Source organism: Melanotaenia boesemani, chromosome 17, assembly GCF_017639745.1.
Source record: "Melanotaenia boesemani isolate fMelBoe1 chromosome 17, fMelBoe1.pri, whole genome shotgun sequence".
NCBI lineage: Eukaryota > Metazoa > Chordata > Actinopteri > Atheriniformes > Melanotaeniidae > Melanotaenia > Melanotaenia boesemani.
In genome coordinates this window covers 26527348-26549646 of record NC_055698.1, presented here as the reverse complement: position 1 = coordinate 26549646, position 22299 = coordinate 26527348, and the positions used below count along the sequence as shown (strand labels likewise).

Genomic DNA, 22299 nt, shown 5'->3' with positions numbered 1-22299 from the left:
GGTATAACAGATGTGGTGACCAGTCATCTCTGATTCATGGTCTTTGTACAGTTAGAGGAACATTTTATTCTTGAAATAATGCTGCTGCTTGAGTAAAAGTTGATTGCGAAGACACCAAAAAGCTAAAGAGTCTTCCATTAATAAAAAGTAGTTATTCATATTTTTAGGCCCTTTTCAAGCTTGGCTCTTTCACCGAAGCCTAGGAGCTTCAAGGTCCTTCACTCTTAACATCTTTTCAATTTTCTACTTCATTCCTTGGTGTTTTACAAGCTCCTCATGTTCCTTCTTCTTGACGTTGCCGTTGTTTGGGATTGATACTCATCACTACTGCCTTCAAGATTACTACATCTGTTACAGGCAGGGCATATGGGCAAGTGTCTTGATGTCTTGGACTTTGGTTTTCCAACTGAGCTGACTCTAAAGAACCTGTCTTACTCCTTGTTGGTACTTCCTCATGGCTAGCTTCCTTGTGGCCTCTTCATGGATATCATTAGCCTGTGGTATCCCAAGGCATTTCTAGCTGCCCTGAACATTTGCGTTGCCTTCCAATGTCATCATCTTGCCTCTCTTGGCAAGGGACCACCCTTGTGTTAATCCATGATCTTCCATGACTTATCCCCCTGATCTAAAGTCTTGGCTCCTCGTTGCCATAGCATTTTTGTTGGTATTTGGTAATATACTTTACTAGTCAAACGCTTGGACACACGTTCCCATTATTTCCACTGATCTTGCATACTAATGCTAGTCTTCTTACTTTCCTGAAGGAGACAAAGCTGGTTGAACTTTGAGTTTTCAACATAAGTTTGATTTTACTAATTTATCTGTACAAAAGTAAAATAAAAATAAATTAAGTTTACATAAGAACTATTTACAATCAAGTTTTCAAAACTATATAACAAAAGGAAATTGCTTGAGAAAACTTCTCACCTTCCTCTGCAGTCAAGTTCAAACGGCTGTTGATGGCATTTCCAGGCTAAAGAAAAAGGATGTATTATGAAACAAACAACAAAATCCACCGTATGCTTGAGAGCTGGAAGTCTGAAATCACAACCAACTCATAAACATAACCCTGGCATTTATTTACATGAGTTCTCAGTGTTATTAACCTGCCGGCAGTCTTTACTTACACTGCATTTAAAAACTTTTTTTGCCAGCTCAACATATAAGTCACATAACATACAGACATGGGCGAAATTTTTGGGACCCCACTGTTAATAAAACAAACACCTGTTTTTCCCCTCATTTGACAAAAAGATAACACAGAGCTAACAATATAAAGGCCCAGGGGAAGCTGTACTTCCTTTGACAGCTCAAGAAATTTAACCTGCCACAGGAGATGCTGATCACCTTTTACACCACCATCATCCAGTCTGTACTCTGCACATCCATCACTGTTTGGTTTGGATCAGCCACCAAACTGGACAGGCACAGACTTTAAAGGATAATCAGGTCTGCAGAGAAGATACTTAGGGTCAACCCACCCCTCCACATAGGACTTGTACCTATCCAAGGTCAGATCCCTCACACCCTGCACACAAACTTTTTAAACTCCTCCGCCCTGGTAGGTGCTACAGAGAACTGTACGCCAAAACCACCGGACATATTTGCACAGAATTGCACATACCTGCACTACCTCAGCCTGTAAATGCTATGCAAATACTGTGTTATGTTTATATTTATATCTATACTGCTTCTATTTTCTATTTTTTATTTTCATTTGCTTGTATTTTTAATTATTCTTACTTTTTGTGCTGAAAGTACAATGTTTGTGTGTACAGACTTAGTGAAATAAATTATTCTAATTCTGACCATGATTCTAAATACATACATATAAACATACATGCATAGACTCATACTATTTCATAGAAGATTAACAATTGCTACTGTGACTTTAAAGTTTGTTTCAAAAGATTCCAAAAAGCAGAATCAATGTATTAAAGAGGGAAAATAAAAACATTGTTTCAAAAGTTAATTAAACAATGTCATGGGAGTGAGGAAAAAGAGATGAAAAAGAGAAGCAAAACATTCTCAAGGACCAAGAAATCTAGCTCTTATAATTAGGGAGTATGATGTATTCTCACACCTGCTAATTTTACAAAGACTTTAGCTTTGGTTGCAACAAGTTTCTACTTGTAGAGGAGTAAATTGCTGTATGTGCTGGGTAAATTGAGACTTTTCAGACCTTTGGGAAAATTCTATCATGAACAAGAGAAAAAGCAAATTATGGAGAAAAACAGGTATGAGTGTAAAAACAGAAATGAAATTATTTAGAAAGAAAAACAATTATTGTTGTAAGTCAGTTTGATTTTACAATGGAAATATTGTTTGGTGTTTTTGCTTTTCTTTTGTTTGAAAAGGTTCTAAACCTCTAAACCTTTTTATCTTTCTTATTGATTTTGCTTGTTTGCTATAGTTTCCTCTATCATGTCATCAACTGAAGCCTGATATGACGGTACAGAGATCTGATTACATTAATAATTGTCTGTATGAAAGATGGTGACCACTGAGAAACACATATGGATGAAAAGAAGCATTACAGCAAAATAATATGCATCAAGGATTTTCCCCTAAAATCCATGAGAAATATTTCCCATGACATAGCTTTAAGATATTCACCTCATACGTTTCTCTAGCCAGAATTTTTGGTTGCTTCCCATGGGCATGTCCTGCTTAATGTCAATACCTATGACGTGATTAAAGTCTGTGTTATTCAGATTCTTGTTCTAAGATGTTTATGTAATTTTCAGAGCCTAGGTATTATCCTTAACATTATCCAGTTCTGTTTCAAGGAATAAAAACAGCTATCATGACTCATTTTTGTACTGAAACAATCAGTGAATAAGCTAGATCAGGGCTACTCAATTCGGTCCTACGAGGGCCGCAATCCAGCAGGTTTTCCATGTATCCCTGCACCAACACACCCGAGTCAAATTAGGTGGCTCTAACAGCCAATCAGGTTCTACACAATGACTCGTTAATTTGACTCAGGTGTGTTGGTGCAGGGATACATGGAAAACCTGCTGGATTGCGGCCCTTGTAGTACTGAATTGAGTAGCCCTGAGCTAGATGGAAAATCACAAAAAAAATCACAAAAAAAAAAGAAAAAAAAAGGAAACTTTCAATCTGACATTCAGCAAATGTTTTTGTGGGCAGTTTGATATCAGAACTAAAAGTAAAATGGAGGGAAACACCAGTACCATGACTTAAGGTGAGAAGCTTAACCCTGTAGAGCCAAAATGATTGGCAAATTTGTAACTTTTAGTTTTGTGACTACTGGCATATGGCTAGTCTTAGGGGGTAACTGCAAAAGAAAGGCAAAGATGATATCCCATAATTATTGTTACTCACTTGACTATGGAGATTCACATGCAATGATAAGAGTTCCACTAAAATAGACAAAATAAAACAATGAAAGGGATGAAGTGCACTTGATGGATGAAAAATATCACTACTGTCACAAGAGTCCTTAAGCCTGGTGCACACATAAGGATTCTCTGGCTGTTTTTGTCCAGATTTTGCCTCTTCCCGACCAAGGACAGCAAATGCCTGATTATCTTGAGTCTTAAAAGATTTTTCTGTACAATTATCATTTGGTCTGTGTTACAACCTCACCTGGCCAGGGCTGGTAGGCCTCCGGCAGCTCATCTCAGATTCTTCACACCAGGTCTTGATCTGCTCATCATAATCAAGCCCAACCAGTCACACCTGTCTCCGGGTCCTCATATACACCAGCACCTCAGTCACTCCCTGTCGGATCTTAATCTATGCACCTCATGGACTCATCCCTTCTCTGTTCCTGGTTCCTGTCCCTCCAACCGACTTCTTCAGTTCTGTCTATGTAAGACCTTTACCTTGTGTTAATGGTGGATAATAAAGACTGGATAACCTGCCCTTGTCTCCATGGAGTCCCTACGTAACAGTCTGAGGTGTGTTACAAGCAGATTTGTCCCGATAATTGGCTCCGAAACGTGTCGTAGCAGAGAATCGGAAAAATTAAACATGTTTAATATTTACGACCTGATATCTTCATATGTGTGAGGAAAGCCGACGACTTGTGAATTGTAAAACTTTCTGCAGGGATAACTGAAATACCTTGTTGAGTAAGGGATCTGGACTTGTACAGTACAACAACACAACACACTGTTTTAGATATGGCTCTACACTTTTATTCTTTGCTTTCACTTGAAAGCAATCAGGGTAAAGGGTGGAATATATGCAAGTGGGAGTCATGAGTATGAAGAATATGGAATATCTAATCATTTCTAACTACTGACCATAACAGTCTGACATTTTGGACATATACCTACTATATTAGACATGTGCGGTTTGGACCAGATCAAAACACATCCAATTTCAGTCTCTTATAAAAACAAAACAATGTGAAGTCAAATATGATCCCTCTTTAACAAGGAATATCTGATTAATGTGGTTAACTCAGTGGAGAAGCTTGGCTATGGTTCACTGTGAGTCAAACTTGTAGACATGTACATACATGCAGGTGCAGATGTTCCAGCTCTACAAGATCAAGCTGCATTTTCTGATAAGCTCATCATAACACAGATGTTTCATTTAAAAGTAAATTTTTGCAGCTGTATTCAGCTTTAAAAATTGTACATTGGACCTTTAAAAATAGCTCTGAGCACTAGTTTTTCCCAGTCTGAGGCACATATGCACAAAGACACAAATTAATAATCTGACTTTCCTCCCACATTTATCCAAGTGTAAATAAACATTCAAACAAATAAACTGTTATGTTTTCCACTCACTTCTTGACTAGTTTCATTCTGATTTACGTATGGGATAGAAATATATATGCACATGATGATACATACCATGGCTGGACAGGAGCATCCCAGGTCATTTGGAGGGTCTAGACTGACCAGTGGGCACTGAGCTGGCATACTCTGCTCTGCAGGATGTGCTGGTGTATAGTAGGGCTTCCTTAGAGCGTGATTCATGCTGCCATGTGTTCCATTGTTGTCAGATGGAGGGATTTCCAACAAATCTACATAAAACAATTTAATTTTGTGGAATCACACCAAGGAATTACTCTGTCATTTCATTTAATGGTTTTACCTTACCCTTTTGCTGTGGTTAGGCTTAAATAAGACATAGTTTGACTATGAATGGATTTCTTTCAACTCCTGACTTGCAAAAGGCTACGCATACTTTTGTCTATTCTCACCTTTATTGTACTCAGGTAGTCAGTGCTCCGTCTCTCTGATGGCTTTTTACACTGTACATGTTTGTAAACTGAACTTTGAATCTAGGTTTCACATTTACAGGAGCATAGTGCTGCCACCCAAAGGGTTAAGTGGTAGCTTTACATTTCTGTACGGATTGGGGAAGGATAAGAAAAAAAATAAATAAAAAAGAAAGAGTGCATAGCATATAGCAGTAGTTTCCTGAATGATGTACTCACCACACATTAGATTGTACAGCTCAATGTTAGAAAAGGGTTCAATCTTGGTTTTGTAGTTAAACTTGGGTCCGTAACTGAGAAACAAGGCCTACAAGAAAAGATGATGAAAAAATATCAGCATTGCTACGGCGACTTGTCTGATAATGTGTAACAGAACGGAACACTACAAGAATCCGAAGCACTCACGTGCATGCTTTCAGCATCATTGTCATAGCCGTGATTCCCACCAGTGCAGAATGTGAGAGACCCTGGGGATCTGTAGGAAATTATTTTATTGCTTTTTCTATTGCTCTGATTAGGAAAAAGGATATGACTACAACATATTTTTGGTTTCAGTTAGTGCTGATGTCTCTTTTTGTATTTACCCTGTGGTGGTAACACATTTTAGGCCAGTGGAGGGAAATGAATAAATGCCAGAATGCAGAATGATGCATGTCAACTGGCATTCTTTCCCATAGCAAATGCCTGCAGTAATAGGGTGTCTTTATAAGCTTCAGATGCCCCAGTTATTACTCCCTTTGGTGCTACTGTTATTCATCCTTTGTTCATGCAGAGCTCATTCATCGTTTAGTTTTCTAGTTCTGAACTGGCCGACTGCATGGGACTTTATTCAGTTTGACTGGAACTTAACAGGTGGCTTTTGTGAGCTGGCCTTTTATTATAAACCAAATACAACCGAATATAAAAATAGAAAGGCTGCAAGGTTGTTATTAGCCTTAGCCAAACCACCATTTTCAAATGTTACTTCTTTATCATGAGGTGGGTAAAAAGAGAACCCAAACAGAGGTTAGAGGTACTTAAAAATGCACATAACTAATAAGGGACAAGAAATCCAAACACTTTCCTAACAAATATCTGTAACGTAAATCTAAATAAGGAGCTGACTAAACATAAATCTAAGCTGGGATGAAGATACAGAAAAGAAGCTAATTTAACCCTAAGCCTAACCGCTAACCCCTAAGACACAAATCTATGAAAGGACTGCATATTTTATACTAACACAATGCTGCTAAGTGGCAACCAGTAATCAAATACTATTATAATTAGGCAAACACAAAGCACTGAAGATAATCAACTGACTGTACATAAACAAAGTTAGTTTATTCTCTAAGAAACATGTTTCAGTGACTTTTATTGTGGGCTTGAGTGCACTTTTTTCAGCTTGCAAACTTTTGTAAAATGCATGTAAGAAAGTTTCAAAGGACTGATTCAGATGCAAGTTAAATACCCCATACAGGAAGTTAAATTCTAATCATTAGAAAACAGCTGACAAGGGCTGGACAAGCATTGCTTATTCTAACTGTGTACATTTTATTAATTCATTTTATAAATACCTCTCAAACAGCCATTTAGGTTCCACAAGGACATTGACATCTTCAATTCGACGACTGTTGGCATAGTGGAGGCGCTTTGGTAGGTTAGCCTTCAGGTATGGTTTGATCTTTTGGTCTGGCTTCTTACACTTAAATCACCAAAAACACAGACATTGTTTTTATTTCTTATTTACTGTGCATATTTACTAGAATTTAAGTGTTTTACATGAACCAAGTAGTGTGTGTATGTGTGTGTGTGAAATTTAAAAAAATTCAACTCAAATCTTATTTGTCAGATGGTGATGACCTGAAAAAACCTGCTTCATGGTGAAAACCTTATGTTGGTGTTTAAGAGAACAATAATACTTACTGTCATTTTAGCAACAAGTTCAGCTGAGTCCACTATTGAGAAGGAGAAAAAAAAAACATTTTAGTCATTTAACACCAAAATATAAACTGTCAACCACATGTAAGTCTCAAAACTAGAATACATTCAACAAAAAACAAAACAAATCAAAAACACCACTTATACAGCATACTTATGATTTTCCTTTTAAACTGTCAGCTGCTGTATTTTGGATTACTTTATATCACAATATAGCCTTGGGTTTTGTGTAATTTATTTTTTCTGTAAATATGTCAATTATAAAACACAGTGATATACTCTACAGTAAATTTACTGTATTTTTTTTAATAATTATTGTATTTTGTACAGTGAGAACACTTACTAAACTTTCTTATTATATTGGATATAAGAGCAGGGTTTTGAATTACACGTGGGCTTTCAGGGGAGTCTTATTTCTGAACATGCTGCAACTTCCGAAGTCAGGCGCACATACATTAGTGCACTGTCAAAGAAAAGTAAGTAAGTAAGTAAGTAAGTAAAGTTTATTTCTATAGCACCTTTCACAGACAATGAACATCACAAGGTGCTTTACATCAATACAAATAAATTAAACACAACAAGTAATAAAATACAGAAAAAGGTTTACATTCTGAATTCACGCTACTGTATGTACTTGATACAATCAGAAACATCTCATATAGGGATTGGAAGTTTTTTTAACCACAAAAAGTAGAAAATTGAGTGGTTGCGGCTCTGAAGGCTTATTTTACACAAACAATGCTGCTGTCCACGGTGCTGAAAGAAACAGAACAGATCACCTGCGTCGGTCCGAAAATTTATTGTATCAAATGATTAAACACACAACGGTGACAAATTATTGCTATTCTTTTAAGAAAGATCAGGAACCTTAAGGAAGATAGAATTAAAAATAACCAGAAAGTGGACTATTTTTTTAAAGCTCCTTGGTCTCTCAGGTGACTATTATTAGGGGAGCTCATGTGCTTTTCAGGGAAGGCAACTTCTCCTTAGCTCCACTGTAATTTGAACCATGTAGAACAACCAAGTCCAACATTTCCATTCATTACATCAACTGCTCTGTTTAGATTAATTGGAATCCATGTTTCAAGGAATATACCCACTTTCTCTAGAGACTTAATGAGACATAGCCATTGTTAAAACACTGACTGTTGATACATTTTGAAGCCTTGGATTTGCCAGTAGAATACTGCCATCTTAGCCTTTTAGAAATTAAATTGTATTAAATCTAGACAAGTTGATGGAACTGGAGCAAAAAACTTGGACAGAAGTAAAGCCTTTTTAGATCTAATATACGAGATATGAAATTAGTACAGTCTGACGTGATTATTAAAAGTATTTACTTGGTATTTTACTAGAAACAAATGTTTTAAGTGGAGTTGTAACCAGGGATGTTTTGGACCCATCACCTTGCAATTATCAGTGTTCATGCCAGTACAAGGTCTGCACAATTGCTCTTGAATAGAATGCTTTATTAGTTAGCTAGGTGCAGTTGAATGAGCAGGTTCTTGTTTCCTACCCAAGACAAAACATGAGTGTTAAATTACCAGGCCCAGACTGGCCCATGGCAGAAGTGGGCCTGGGTCTCAAGTGGCCTGACTGGACTGCTGTCAAAAAAGAAAAAAAAAAAGAAAAATCATGATGCTCATCGATGAGACTGAGAGGAAACGCACATACGGCTCCAGAGGAAATTATTTGTTGTTGTCAGTTGTCACCAATAGGCTGATGCCAATCAAGTAAAAGCAACAGACTGGTTAATACATGTGTGATACAGATGAGGCGGCTGGTAACAAGCTGCAGATTTATATCTGAACATGACTATATGACCACTAGTTGAGACTCTTCATAACCCTTTTTATGTAGCTGTAATAATGAACAATTTTGTGGGTCCTGCTGAATCAAACATCCGTCCACAGGTGGGTTGCTGCATGGAAAAGTTTGGAAAACCCTCCTAAAATTGAATAGTCTCTTATTTGTCTAAGTTGAGATGACTTTTTCATTTTCTAATGTTACAGAAATCATATCGTGTAAAGATGTTGTTGACCACTTCACGTTTTACTTTTGTAGTAGATATTGGTGTATACATACTAATTATGTGTACTACGATAAACTGACAAGCTTATACAATCATGTTGTTAATCCCAAAATAATACTATTGTTATGACTCCTGTTTTGACAGTTGCATTGAGCATTTTGATGAGGATAGAAAAGAGAAAAACACTTTACTGGCAGTTTGTAGTTTTTTGTGAATGTTGGTCTAGAATAATGAGCTTTAGTGATTACTTATTCCAAATGTGTGTGTATGAACTCTTGCAGGAGTTTGAACATATTATGCAGTGTATGAGTTGGGGTGTCCTGAGTGAGTGTATGACTCCCAGTGTGACTTTGTATCTCAGTCCGGCCCTGGTCATATCTATCATGAGGACTCTTAGTTGGTATAGTTTATAACATGACTTAAGAGTAGGTTGTGTGTATATTTACTCACAAACTGTATCTTTGTTTTGGGCTCTGATTCGTCCAAATGGACCCTCAGTGACGATGTAATTGCTGGTATCTCCCACCAGTTCCTGCATCACCTCCTTCCTGTTGCAGCTTATTTCTTCCATACCTGCAACAGCATTCAACCATAATTCAACTTAACAGTTTTGTTCTTTTGCATTATGTTGCGTAGGTCTGCAGATATTTTTTAAGGAACAAGCCAGTAATTTTGCATGATTTTGTCCCCATCACTTAAATTCTAATATAATTTATGGTCCCAGTACATATAGTTTTTCCTAAATGTTAACTTGATGCCCTTTATCAGGCTTTTACTACCAGGTACTCAAAAATCTGTATATGAAACTTCTTCATGAATCAGGGCTCTTCACTTTGATGGAACTCATTTTTTACAGTGAGTCATCATAAATCAGTGCTTTCAGCTCTGTTGGAACTTATTTATTTATTACAATGATTCATGCAGACTGCCAACTCAGACCAATATGTTTTGGCATGCAAATGACTATTCTTAGGGGTGCTAGCCCATGTTTCTGCATGAATCTGTTCTCATGAATGAACTGGTGTGCTAAGAACACAGTGTGGAAACGTGCCATGTAAACAGATGCAAGACTGACTGTAAAGTCCATGAATAACTTTATTCTTAGTTGTGGAATAAAGTTATCTGACAAAATAATTTTTTATGTTGTAGTATGTGTGTGTATATATAAAATTTATTGTAACAGACTATTAGAATTACCATGATCAGCTAAAATAATGATGTTCAGACAGCGATGTAAGCCAATTTGCTTGATGCCATTCATGAGCTGTCCAATGATCTTATCCACACCCTGGATTGATGAAATGATCTGGAGAATACAAGTCAAACAAGTAAAAACAGCTAGTAAAATCTTTCTTCAAAAAAGGTAAAAAAACAAACAAAAACAAATTAAATTAAAATATATCACTGGGTGGAACCGACACAGTAGATAGAAAATACAATTTCCAAGTCCAAGGTCAATAACAACGTTTTCTCTGTTTTCTTTGCTGAGTCATGCTGAACAAAACATGGTAATTGTCTCTTAGTTTGATAAATCCCCCCAACCCAATCCCACCAACTGCTTTTAATCATTAAAAAGCTTTTTTGCTATTAAAGTTTTGCAGATTATTGTTTATTTATTCATTTTTTTCTGCATTGGTTTAGTTTTGCAGGAACATTTTTATACATAATAAATTTTAATTCAAATATACCAGAATTAGCCAAGTGGCCATGTTTCATCTGCAATCTTTTTTAATGGAAATCAGCATGTCCTAAGTCATTTATGTAAAACACTGCCTTTATCCAGTAAATAAATGACATTTTCTATAGAGAAGCAGTTGGCAGTATCTAGATTTTTTTTTTTTTTTTAGCTCTAAAGTCAAATCGCATCAAGTAAAAGGGCTCATTGTAAATCTACTGTGAGCCATAAGACTGCCTTTACTTTGAACACCACATAGCAACAACCCTGTGAAATAAATGATGATGTATTGATTTATTTTGAGTAGTTTATGAAAATATACAGAATTGTAGAAAAGTGCTGCTGTAGTTTATATCTGACGTGAACTAGACAGAACTAGACTGGACAGGAAATGGATAAAATGAGAATGAAGAGAAGGGTAGAGATGAGAAACTAATCAAATATCAATGAAAGTGAATCTATCAAAAAGGTATCACAACAGATAACCAGTATTCATACAGAAATCCCATTTTTCATGTTGCTATTCCTGGACACTTATTTACCAGACAGCCCTGTGTTTAGTTTTACTTTTACCTTTCTTTCTGCTTGATTATTTACAGGATCTTTCTCGTGCAGTTGACAGCTCATCGGGGGTAACGTCCCTCATTAACATTGTTTTCTTTCTTAGTCATAAAGTACAAGTTACTGACAAACAGCAGCTCCAATCAGTACCACTGATATCTGAGGTTATCTTATGAAATGACTAACAGCTTCTTTATGGATCACTTGTTTGCATGTGATCCCCATAATTAAAAGAGGAAATTCATATGAGTCAGATGCAAAGCTGAAACTCATTAGCAGGTCAGGTTTCACCAGTTTTGCAGTATGTGTTCAGTTACAAAATGATCAATCACTGATTCACTTGACTGTTAGCAATCATTTTTATTACTTTAACAGCCACTGGTCTCACAGTTGCAACTGTTGTACAATTAACATTTTTAGAGTAAATTCCTTTCTGGTTACACTTCCCCTTTTCCTGCTGTTCCAGGTTGTAAATCACTTTATCATTTTTACACCTCTGGGTCTCGTGGAGACTTGTCCCTAGGTTTCAATTTCAGATACAATTAGCTGTTTCTGTATTACATGGGAAATTTTCCCATGAGTGTAAATGTCTGTTATACACCCTTAGCAAATATTTGTGACCATCTTCAATGGTTCACCTTATCTCTTCTTTCCCTGAGTTTGTCCTTGACTAGTTCTCTTCTTGACCATTTTTTTATATTTTCTCACAAGTCCAATGAGTGTGTGTCTGATAATTGCTAAAGGAGTATAATATTGAAGAAACAAAATATTTCATATGCTGATCTTCATGATAAAGCCTTCGAGATGTAAGAATGTGATATTTTCAGGATGGATGCAGTTTTGCTTATTAATTGCGGTTCAGGCATTTGTTGTCAAGTCCTCAAGAACTCATTTTATAATAATCCTTTATTAGACCCACACTGGTGAAATTCTTTCTCTGCATTTAGCCCATCCTAGCTGCTGGGAGCAGTGGGATGCCAGATTCCGGCGCCCAGGGAGCAGTTGGGGGTTAAGGGCTTTGCTAAGGGACCCAGTGGTTTTTTACCTTGGTTGCCAGCCCAGGGACTTGAACCCAGGTTCTCCAGACCCAAGCCCACCCCTATAAGCACTAGACTACCACTTCCCACATTTTTTAATATTATTTTTTTATAATAGTTCATTTATAGTTTATAAACGTCAGTAGCTTAACGTAACCACAAATTTTCCAATAAAGTAAAACAAAAGCCGTTTATATAGCTCCCTTTAGTCCTTGCACACTGGCAAGGTTCCATGCTGCTGGTTCCCACAGTTAATTTTGAACTGGCTGGCAAGTTCAGACCAAAACAATAAAAAGTTGGTTCAGAAGCTGAAAAGTCATTCAGCTCAAACCAATAGTGGTTTTTCATGAACATTCTGTAGGAAAAGGCTGGGTTCACCCAAATGCCAGATCAGTATGATGTCTGGCTGTCCATACTCATACAAGTGCTGTATTACATGTTACATGTGTTACATGTTATGTTTTCATGAAGTACCCCTTCCACATCTGGGTCTTCCACAAAATGGTTAAACACTGAAATAATTCATTTTGCATAAAACCTGAACAACCCTGCATTGCTTTGTTGCCTAGAAACCAATTTAAATTTTAGTAGGCTAGATTTATGTAACTTTGTGCTGACATCAAACATCTTAATTAGCTTGGTTTTCTACAGATATATTGATTATTGGAAAAAAATCATAGGTTATGTTTGGGCTGGATGACTTAACCATTAACTTTCATGATCACATCTCTAAGATCTTTATGTTTACTTCTGCAGAATAAATTCCTTCCTGGTGAAACTGGTATAATTGATGTGGACACAGGCCAGTTTGCAAGCAATGACCAGGATTCTGAGTTGGAAGAGCCAGAACAATATCAATCTGAAATTACTATTTCTCACACACACACACACCATCATCATCATCATCCCCTCTACTACATCTCAAAAGAACCAAACTGGTTTAGTGTTAGAGTACGCCACCTCAGAGGCAAAATTAAAGGCCTGTATGAACTGCAGCTATGAAAGAATTTAATCTTTTTTGTCACGCATGTTTAATTTAACCTAGCATGTTTAATTTGTCACTGCATCAATTCAGCATAGAATATCTATTTTATAAGGGTTCACCTGAAGTGCTTGGTTTAAAAACGTTTAAGTCAGTTCCCCCGAGTTTATAAAGTCTGATCTTGAAGGATTCGAGTACCATTAAAGTGTTAAATTAGCAGCTCTTAAAATAGATGTTAACAGCGGAACACCGGTGGTAGACATGACCTCACTGTTACTGTAAAATGACTCAAGTAATTGTACTTTTTCCTTCTGTGTTTTTGTCCAGGAATGAAAGAATGATCTCATTTTAGAATACCATTTGATCACCATCCAATCGAAACCCAGAAAGATGTTCGTAATCATTACCAGAGCATCTTCCCACACGCTATCAACACTTGAAAGGTGATCTTTGTCATTTGAACCTCTGTGTTGCACTTCAGCAAACTTAACAAATGACTAATCAGGCAAACATCTTCAAGACAAATATTTAATCCTTTTATCCATGTGCACCGAACAGGTGAAAATTGGAAAAGCTGTACTGTGTTAGCTGTAAAGATCCAGCATAGAACTAAGTTTGCAGTATTTGTACACTTTGTAAACTAATGTGCAGATGGTATTGGTAATCAGCCTGTCAGTTTGGTTTATAATTTGCAAAAGAACCCAACGCAGCGTCTACAAAACAGGAAATGTGTGCACATGTGCTTTCACTTTATTTGAAGGAAAACGTTGAAATTCTTTACCAATGCTATCATTAAGGTATCATTTGTTCTGCTGGCCCTTTAATGTTTAGTCACCTTCTCATTAAGATTTGCGGAAATTAATGGATTATAAGACTAGCTAGAATGTTGTTAGTAGAAATACCTGACATTTGCACTGGAAATGAGGGTAACAGATTTGTTTAAACACCAAATATTTGAAATGGAGAATTAGGTTGATGTTTAGAAAAAAAAGACTGATTATCAGATAAAGAAAATAGAACAGAAGACACCTTTGTTCTGATATGAAACACTCACTGATGTTAATTGAAAACAATGTATATTGTGGTTTGTGATGTGCTAAATATCCTGATGAAACGCTGTGAAAGATTGAAGATTTTACTTATTTTGGACAAAACAGGACTAGCTCAGTATACACTTTTCAAACATTGAAAGCTTTGATTTTGTGTGTTAAATGTTAACTTTTTTGTTTGAAATAAAATACAAATCCTTATTATATTGGCTTTAATCAGGTGGACTTACCCCTCCGCTTACAGGACCGAAGTTGTGTCCAGATTTATCAGGTTCCTCCAGATACAACGTGTAGAAATCTGGTCTGAAAGGGCCGATTTTTACACATTTCTACATGATCTACACTTCCATGTCATTAAATCTAATAAAGTAAAACATCTATCATTTCAATGTTTAAGATGATAATCTGATGGAAAACTGCAACCAACCTCTCATTTTCTGGAAGTTGCAGCCACTTTAGCACAGTGATTACTCTTTCTTCAAATGGCACATTCCTGGGAGAAATAGAAAAGTAATTGCAGTAGTAAATAGTGTCCTTACAAATATTTAAGCCAAGACAACAAAAAAAGATCTATGACAAGTTTGCTTGCTTGTCTTCTTGCATGTAACATAGTTTAAATTTAGACAACTTAAACTGATTCAGAAATACTTACTGCACAGATCAGATTTAGAGAAATTGGCAGAATCCTTTTATGTCTTTTTCTCATGGAGACGACAGTGTATTTAGAACAACCAGACAAAACTTGGTGAACATTATTATGGCTGCCTAATATAAAAAAAATAAGAGTCATAATTCTTATTTGACTTTTATAGAAATGCATCCTGATGTTTAGGCTATCAAACCTCAAAGACAATCGTATCGTAGCCTTTGTTTTCAAAATACACAGATCAGAGCAAGCAAAGCAAACAGAGCCATAACCCCTCTGAGGTCATAACAAATTTCCCCAAAAATTTCAGAGAGTTCTGAGTTCAGCCAGTTTCTGCTATGTCTTGAAAAGAGAGAGACAAAACCACACACATTGCTTTTATCTCAACTCCACACGTGTGCATGCATGTTCATCTAAAATTGTGCATGGATAAAGAAGAAAAGATAATAAAGCCAAAGTAAAATCACACATAAAATGTTAAGTGTGTATTTTGTCAGAGAATCCGATTAAAATAATTACAACTTACAAAAAAAAAAGAAAAAAAAAAAATGTTCAGAAATTGTAAATCATAGTACAGAAAACCCAGGGTTAACCCCGAAGTTACCTCAATAAGACAAAAATCCAGCTTTGTAGCACAGGCCTATGGTGGTTTATGTGAGCTAGTTAAATAGTGAATGAAAACCGTTTTAAATTTGCACTTTATTTAAAAAAAGTGTTAAGTTTAGCTTAAAAAAAAAAAAAAAAAAAAAAAATATTGGATGTTTTGGGTCACAGGGGATAGAAACCTGGATCTCCATGCTGAGTTATTTGGATGATTTTGGTCCAACCTCCAAATACAAGCTTTTTCACTTGTTAAAACTGATTTAATTTGTTCCATAACATATCTCACTACAACATATTCTAGCATTTTTTTTTTAAATAAAAGACTTATCGTTCTCAGGTTGCTAAACTAAGACGACCTGCTGTATCATATCAGTACTGCAGTTTCCATGCTGAGAGGGCACATCAATTCTGAGTAGGGTTAATATGTGCAAAGCATAGATCAGATTGTTTCAAATAAGACTTTTTCTACAGAAAATCCACCTTATTTGTATTATTTACAGTTACATCTGATTTAATCAGTTTAGTTGGGCAGAAGAGGGTGAGATTTAACAATGGCCTGTGTAGGATGTGGATGACTAAATCGTATCACATTGTACTATCAAAGGGTTAGTAACATGAGGCGCCAACTGCTTATAAATTATTTGTGTTGAAATGATTATGTCTGGAACCAGTAATCTCAAGAGCTTGAATAAATGAAACTGGGCTTCTATTTCTTGTTTCTCTGAGGCGTTTCACCTCATGTGAAAGGCTGCTTACTGGGAGTTTCAGCTTATAAGCATTAAAAGAACACTCATATGTTAAGTAGTTAAGGTTACGCAGCATCACTGAGACCCTGTTTAAAACATTTTCACATAAAGCCTAAACTTTTTATTCTGCATATTCAAAAAGAAAACAAAAAACAAAACAAAACACAAAACAAACAAACAAAAAAAAAAAACATTTATACAACAGTGGAATGAAAACTACATCTGTGCAGATAGAACTGGAAACAATATAGTGTGCAATTCAGGCACCTGCATGACCAAAATCAACTTATGTTGCCAGGATAGAGCTATGGTGTACTAAATTAAACCTCAAAGGTCTTTTATATGGGATTGTGTTTGGGGTGGTGTGTATGAGGAGAGGGAATGGGGCGACTAACCATGGTCGCCTAGGACACCAAAGTGGCATTAGCTCTGGCAGCTTCCCACCGCTTTGTGGTGGTCTGAAGTAGCCTACTAATCCCTTCAACACTGAAGCGGCAACATCAAAGTGGGAAAGCTGGTAAAGGGAAATAAAAATGTACTACAGATGCAGAAAACATCTGTCATGTCACTGGTAAATCATAAAATTTTTTTAAGTTTATTAGACTAATAGTTTCTTTTAATATTTTTATTTAAATATATAAAAATAAAGTTTAATTTACGTAATTTAATATGACCATTTTATTATTTGAATGTATTTAATTATTACATCATGTTATTGATCAAATTTCCACTTTTTCCGCAGTTATTTTTAAGTCCCTAAAAGTAAAAATCCAATTTTTTGTAGTTCTTCTGTTCAAGAAGCCTGACTTGAGCTTTTAGATTTCTCCTTGCAACAGCCTGATTTTATTTGACGAATTGTTAGCCTATTTGTCATCTTGTTGTATGTGCAGGTTCACGTAAACATAAATGTTTTTGTAAAGATCTTATTGTAACATGTCACTTATTTGACAAGATTTTAGCTTGTTAAACTGGCTCAATTTAAACAATACAGTGTTAATACTTGAACCCCGAGACCATTTTGTACTGGAAATGTTGGGCCCCAAGGTTTTTTTGAAAAAAAAAAAAAAAAAAGCTTTGTCATTGTCACCTGAAAACTTGTGACCAAAACTGTTTTGCTCACAAGTTCCACTGTGTGAATCATGAAACCTCTTGGGGAGGAGAGTCTCGGCTGCATTAAAGATGATACCTGATAACCTGAGGCTGCTTCAAATGGTTTTTCCAGTTTAACAGAAGGGTGTCTTGACACCTCTGTCAAATTATCTGTCTTCTCTGTCCAAAATATGTACATTACTATTCTTGCAAAGTCCTTGAGATGTGTTAGAAGTGGTAGCTCTTATTGTACAGCACTGCATATTTTAAGCCACTCAGCTTGTGTTTTGGTATTTTGAACTTTGGGTGAACCAGCTTCTTTTAATGGGTGGTGTTTGGTTTCAAATGTGACAGCAAGTCATAAGTTTCTCAGATACTCCTGCGACATGTATGGACATTTTTGTGCATACATACATACAGTCTCTGTATCAGGTTATCTGTGTTGTGTTTTCTTTTCTTCTAGATTTCCTAGCTAAATTTCCTAGATTTGGAAAACACCCAGATAAATGCCATACAGAGATAATAACTTTAAACACTGACACATTAACACAACACTCTTCATTAAAATTGTGCAGGCTTGTCTTATTTTTAAAAAAAGATCACTGCAATCAAGTTTAGTAACCATTTAATTTAAATTCTTTTAAGGCTCACTTTGAAGTAGCTTTGTAATCTTGGTTATGTCTTCTTTCATTTATATGGAAGATTAGCCCCTTATGCCAGACAACATTTATCATAAATGTAAATAGCTATTATTTTAGCAAGAAATTATTTAAAAACATGCTCTAATTCAGAGATTGCACAGCAAAGTTTTGGGAAAGAGCATCAGAAGTAAAGTGCTTCCCTAAGTCATGAGCTGATAAAAAACAGAACATGTCCCAGACCAGTTTATTGCAACAAACCAGCCCCATCAACTGATAATGAGCAAATCCACCTATTCTGGCTTCCAGCAAAGCTGAAAAGAAAGACCCTGTTATGATCTGAAATTATTTCCTATTATTACAGATCAACATGTGACAAGCTTCTCAGCTGCTCGGAAAAATACTTGAATACAATGCAGACTGATAGCGTAACATACCTTAAAAGGCAAAACCAAAGTATATCAATAGTATGTCGATTCTCACTCAAATAAAGAGTTAAATAATGATATCTAAATCAAATGACACTTTGAAAAAGTTAACACAAATTAGAAACTATCTTAAAAAAAAAAAAAAAAACGTCATGCCAGCAGACTCATACACATTACTAGATTGAGGTACCTCACAGAGGAATTTACATTTTTAAAAAATGCAAGTCTTTGCAAAAATGATTTTCCAGTCTTAGAGTAAAACTTTACCTAATCAATTTCTATCACTGATTTTCCTCTAAGTATTATGAAGGAATTTATTAAAAATAAGAGTAATATGATGGTTTAATACAGTAGCACTGCAAGGTTTGGTGTACTTGTTTTCAGCAGAACAGAACATTTTCACAACTGACAATCTTACCCATCATAAGGTTTGTAAATGTTGGGAAAACTTCCATTGATTTTGACATCTGATCCTGGCCAAAAGAAGGTTCCAGACCTCAGACCATGGTACATTGCTGTGTGCCAAACCTGCAGACAAACAGGACAATTTTTCCTCAGAAAAATGTTCTGTATGTGTTCAGACCGCTGAATGGTTCATGCTAGATGTCTGCTTTAGCCTAATTAGTCTTTGAAATGGAACAAGCTCCTCACAGACTTAAGCACGAGCAAAAAATTACTGTTTTTTTTCAGAGAAACAGCAAAAATGGATTTTAGAAATAAAACCTGACAGTGACTTTTATAATTATCTTAATGCTTCACTTTTAACACATTGTTGCATTATTTTATAATAAGTTATTTTTATTACCTATTTGCATATTTTTGTACTTTATGAAATGAGCTTTCTTGAAACTGTTTGCACTTTATGCCAAACAAAGGTTTGTTGTGCATTTAATGTTTCTAATGTTTAGTGTTTCTAATCCTTTTTACAGCAATTCTTTTGTTCTTTTTATTTCTTTCTAGCTTCTAAGCCTTTCAAAATCACTTCTTTTGCCAGATTCAGGGACTGCAGAAGAAAACTAGCAAGAAAGCTTTGTATGCTGGTGCTGTGTATCTTCACTCAGTCTGGTCTGTGTTTATGGTTTTTATGTGAATGGAACCTGACAAAAACTATAAAAATAAATAAAATCCAGTTAAATGTACTAAATCAAATTATAAATTTGTTTCTGAATGTTATGTCAAGCATCAGTGGATAATTAAAAGACCTCTAACACCTATAAACCAGTGATCTAACAGGACTTACTGGTTGTCCGAGGTACCACGCAGGGTTGTCTTTCTCAGGACTGGACAGACTGAAAGTGGCATTAAATACTGGGTCATACATAAGGTTGTCAATCAAACCATTTGACTCTGGATACAGACCCTGAAAGTGGAAAGTAAAGACGAAGTGACAAAAATTAGAACGTGCTCCAAATTTGGGGGAAAAAAAATAGATGAGTCACAACTGACTGATGATCAGGAAGACAAGAACAAGAGTCCTCCTTAAGTGGTGAGTCATTTTAAAGTGCATGCAAGCAAATGATTTCTATTCATTAGCATGAAGGAGCTCTCGCGTTTACTCACTGTACTTAAGTGAAAATAAGCAACACAGGGGATAATCCCTTGCAAAGAGGGATGATGTGTTTAACATTTCTGCTAAACTGAATGTTCTAGGAAGCGTCCAGGAATGCTCTGATGCACAGCTGAGATTACTGGCCAAGTCCACAAACAGAAAACAACCAATGAATAGTCTGGATAAGAAAGATTTGGTTAGTTTAAACTGGCCCAAAAAAGAAAGAAAAAAATCTGTGTTCTGCCCATCATTTTGTTGTAATATAAGTGTTTTATGTTAATTTAGTCTCAGTTCATTCAATACAGTCTTTTATTTCGAAGGTCAGTTTTGGGCCTGTGACAGGAAGTCAGCCATGTTGTTTTAGTTCTTAGTAAGCCACATGTGGGGATGTTCATCCACTGACATCTGCCTTCCGTTTATACCATCGACACCACAGTCAGTAAGTTTTTAATAATATTTAGGAGCAGTATTTTGTTTAAGCCTTATTTGTGGAGAATGTTTACTGTAAATGTGAATTTTGATTACTGTGACATGCCATTTGGTTTATATTGGTTTACTGGGGTACAGACATGTTCTGTGCGCAGTCCTGGAGAAAATCTCCACATGTTTGGTAACAAGATATATTATGGTTTTTCAAAAAGCACAGCTGACTAACACCATGGGTAGGGGATGGCCTGGTTTATCTCTGATGATTTAACTTTAAACTTATATTCATTTCTTTCTAATGATAGTGACACAAACAAAAATCTTATCAAAAATGCAGCTCAAATGACTGACATGAATTAGATTCAAAGAATGTAGGGCAAAACTCCGGGAAGTCTTTCTTGATATCTCTAACAAGATCTACAGTGCTGCAAGAGGTACTCTTCCTTTTCAGAAAACATTCCAGTACAGGAAAGTGCATTACCTTCAGAGCTGTAGAGTGGAATGTACAGATAAGAGCCATGTAACCAGAAGGTTTTCTGGGCAGTGGTGAGTGTATTTACCGTAACAATAGTATAATGATTAGGAAAAGTCTTGCTTGGAAATGCTGACTGCATATAAGGAGCCGATGTTCCACAGCTTCCTGTTAAAAGACAAAAATAGGTTTACTCTGAAACTCTACACTCTGGAAACTCTTAGAGCCATTAAGTCTTTCTCACAACAAGAGTGCGTGCATCACTGCACTGCCAGTGGGATGGGAAAGTTCATGCTGGCATGGTTTGGCAATTAAATATAAAGCAGGAATTGTATTTATTGAGGGAGCAAATCCAAGGAAGGTTGCATCTATAAAGGTCACTGACTGTTGCCTTTAAAAAGCTGTCAGCAAAATAGAAATATACCATTATAAGGAGTAGATGAGAAGTACTACATCTTGTAAAAGTGTTAGCACATGAGTTTTCTAATAGACGTTGTTTTGAAGTCAGTAGTAAATTAAGCCAACCACAAAACATGGTTTGACATTTACGGAGTTTGTCCAGAACTGGCATGAGTGTGTTCCATGTCTGCATGTACTCTGCCCTGAGTCCATCCAAAGAAACAAGAAGCAGGGGCTGTTTCTTAAAGCTATGAGGAAAAACAAAAACAAAATTCAGTCAGGAAAAGATCAGTTCATGAAATAAACTTGCATGAATGAAAATCAGTTGCTTTTAGTGGCTAGAAACAGAATGCACAAGTATATTAGTGTGTAGGTGAAATATATTCTAATGACACCACATTAAAATGTCCATGGCTTTCCATCTAATAGCAAAAACAATGCATATATAAAAAACTAACACCTGCAGGTTACTGTGACAATATCTTTGGCTGTGATCTAACAAACTTATTTTTTTAAGCAGGGTTCAGCCAAAGGTATAAATGTTTTCAGATGAATGATTGCAGTTCTTTTCCATACAGGTAGAACCTACCCTGCTGGACATGTGGGGGTTGACAGGTCCTCACAATCATCCTCCACCCACTCTCTCTCTCCTACACCAAAGTAGAAAATAAGAGCAATGGTGACATGATTTTTTCAGTATTGTGCATTAGGATGTTTTTGTATCTGTATTTCATCAGTAGGGAAAAAATTAAATAAAAATCTGTGTGCTCTGGCAGGTAGAGGTTAGATTCATAGATAAGTCTCACTTTAGCTCCCTAAAGATAAAGTGCTAAAAACTGTCCTGCAG

General features: G+C 36.1%; 1 protein-coding gene and 1 long non-coding RNA gene across 2 annotated transcripts in view; one reads left to right on the top strand and one right to left on the bottom strand.

Annotated features, from left to right (window-relative positions):
- LOC121656681 (venom phosphodiesterase) overlaps positions 1-22299 on the bottom strand; it is a 44419-nt gene that overhangs the window by 10467 nt on the left and 11653 nt on the right. Inside the window, exons 5-19 of the mRNA XM_042011799.1 lie at positions 22042-22102; positions 21603-21700; positions 21142-21221; positions 19847-19966; positions 19025-19134; positions 14884-14949; positions 14687-14759; positions 10350-10458; positions 9603-9725; positions 7106-7137; positions 6757-6884; positions 5609-5678; positions 5423-5510; positions 4833-5005; positions 928-973 (exon numbers count right to left, since the gene is read on the bottom strand). Of these exons, the coding sequence (XP_041867733.1) occupies positions 928-973; positions 4833-5005; positions 5423-5510; positions 5609-5678; positions 6757-6884; positions 7106-7137; positions 9603-9725; positions 10350-10458; positions 14687-14759; positions 14884-14949; positions 19025-19134; positions 19847-19966; positions 21142-21221; positions 21603-21700; positions 22042-22102 (1377 nt within the window). The remainder of the gene's footprint in view (positions 1-927; positions 974-4832; positions 5006-5422; positions 5511-5608; positions 5679-6756; positions 6885-7105; positions 7138-9602; positions 9726-10349; positions 10459-14686; positions 14760-14883; positions 14950-19024; positions 19135-19846; positions 19967-21141; positions 21222-21602; positions 21701-22041; positions 22103-22299) is intronic.
- LOC121656740 lies at positions 20437-22227 on the top strand. The gene is made up of 2 exons (XR_006013460.1): positions 20437-20594; positions 22031-22227. It is a non-coding gene; the product is annotated as an uncharacterized LOC121656740 (long non-coding RNA).